Source organism: Monoraphidium neglectum, assembly GCF_000611645.1.
Source record: "Monoraphidium neglectum strain SAG 48.87 unplaced genomic scaffold scaffold02939, whole genome shotgun sequence".
Lineage (NCBI taxonomy): Eukaryota > Viridiplantae > Chlorophyta > Chlorophyceae > Sphaeropleales > Selenastraceae > Monoraphidium > Monoraphidium neglectum.
The window spans coordinates 7,919-9,382 of NW_014010689.1; the positions used below are offsets into that span (position 1 = coordinate 7,919).

Here is a 1,464-nt window from a genome sequence, read left to right on the forward strand (position 1 = left end):
GGGGCGGCGCGGGGCGGGTGCAAAGATCGGGTGGGCGTCATGCCGTGAGTGGGGATTGCTGATGGCGGTGCCCGATCCTGGTATTACACGGGCTGCGGTGCTGCTGGGGGCGCTCTTGGCCGGAGAAGCGAGGGACGGCCGCTCTCCCAGCATTTGAGAAAGCGCATGGAAGCGGGGCAACAGGTCGAGCCGCGCGCGTGCACCAGGGACGCGCCTGCGCCTGCTGCGCGTTGCCGAGCGTGTCGTAGCAGATGGCCGCCTGGAGGGTGGCGAGGCCGCCGGTGCGGGTCTTGAGGGGCACCATCTCGCGCACCTGACGGGCGCGGCGCGGCGTGGAGAGAGAGGGCGAGATGGCGCGAAACACGGGCGAGGCGTTCGGGCGGGTCCGCCGGTGTGAAAGGGCGGGTAGGCTGGTTCCTGTCTCGCCGAACGCGGCCGAATCCAAGGCTCTGGCCGCGCGCGTCGATCATGAAGTGCAGGCCCCAACGCGAGCGCGAGACAAAGGCCGCGGCTGCATGCAACCAACCTAAAGCTCGCACGGGGTGCACACGCAGGGGGCCCCCAACATAGCCGGGGCCCCTCGGCCACAGGCCCCGCCACCTCGTTGAAGATCGCGAGCGCCTCTGGCAGCTGCCCCTCCCCCATCAGCGCGAGGCCGCGCGCGAAGCGCTTCTCCGCGGCCGCCATCGTCTCGGGGTCAAGCTCCGTTAGGCCGGCCTTCTGCTTGTAGCGCTCCAGCACCGCCGCGTACTCCGCCTGGCCGCGGAGGGGGGCGTGGGGGGGTGCAGGCGTCCGGGCAGATGGGCAGAGGGGGTGTCATTTCAGAGCGTCACCACGAGTAGAGGCTCGTGACAATTAACATAACATCAACAGAAGAGTCAAAAATTGTCAATGTACTTGGTTCTGGCTCCAGCGGGCGCACAGGGGCGCGGGGGCAGGCCGGGCGCGGGGGCCGAGAACGCACGCGGGCGGCGTGTGCGCGCTGTCGAGGCACGACCAAGGGCGCGAACGCGGCCGCCTCGAGCCTCCGCCACTGCAAGGGCGGCGGCCTGCTCCAACCGTGAAATGTGAACAGCAGCGTGGCGCGTGTGCACACGGGCCCGCACCTCCCTCTTAGCCTTCTGCTCAGGCGTCTCCAGCTCCTGGCCCGGCTTGATGTTGCGGCCGCCGCCGTAGGCCTGGCTGATGTTCTGGGGCCGCGGGAAGACGCCCCACGTGGTGACCTGGCGGTGGGCCGTTGGCAGCAATGTTTGATTTTTGAAATCACGACAGACGCCGCACAGTTGCAGCAAGCCAACGGGGAGGGTATGGTTGCTGGGGATGGAAGGGGCAGAGGGACCACTAACAGATGCTGTGCGGACAGAAGACGGCGGCGTTGCGGCAAGTGAGAGGCACGCAGAGCGAACGTGCGGCGGGTCACCAGAATCCAATGGCTTCCCCCCACACCTTCGGTTTGTATGGCTC

The 1,464-nt window shown here is 68.0% G+C and overlaps 1 protein-coding gene across 1 annotated transcript in view; it reads right to left on the reverse strand.

Moving 5' to 3' along the window:
* Positions 1–862, reverse strand: part of MNEG_11857 (hypothetical protein) — a gene marked incomplete at both ends in the record, with an annotated part of 2,670 nt that extends 1,808 nt beyond the window's left edge. The window contains 2 exons of the mRNA XM_014039672.1: positions 601–756; positions 854–862. Of these exons, the coding sequence (XP_013895126.1) occupies positions 601–756; positions 854–862 (165 nt within the window). The remainder of the gene's footprint in view (positions 1–600; positions 757–853) is intronic.
* Positions 863–1,464: the final 602 nt, after the last annotated feature.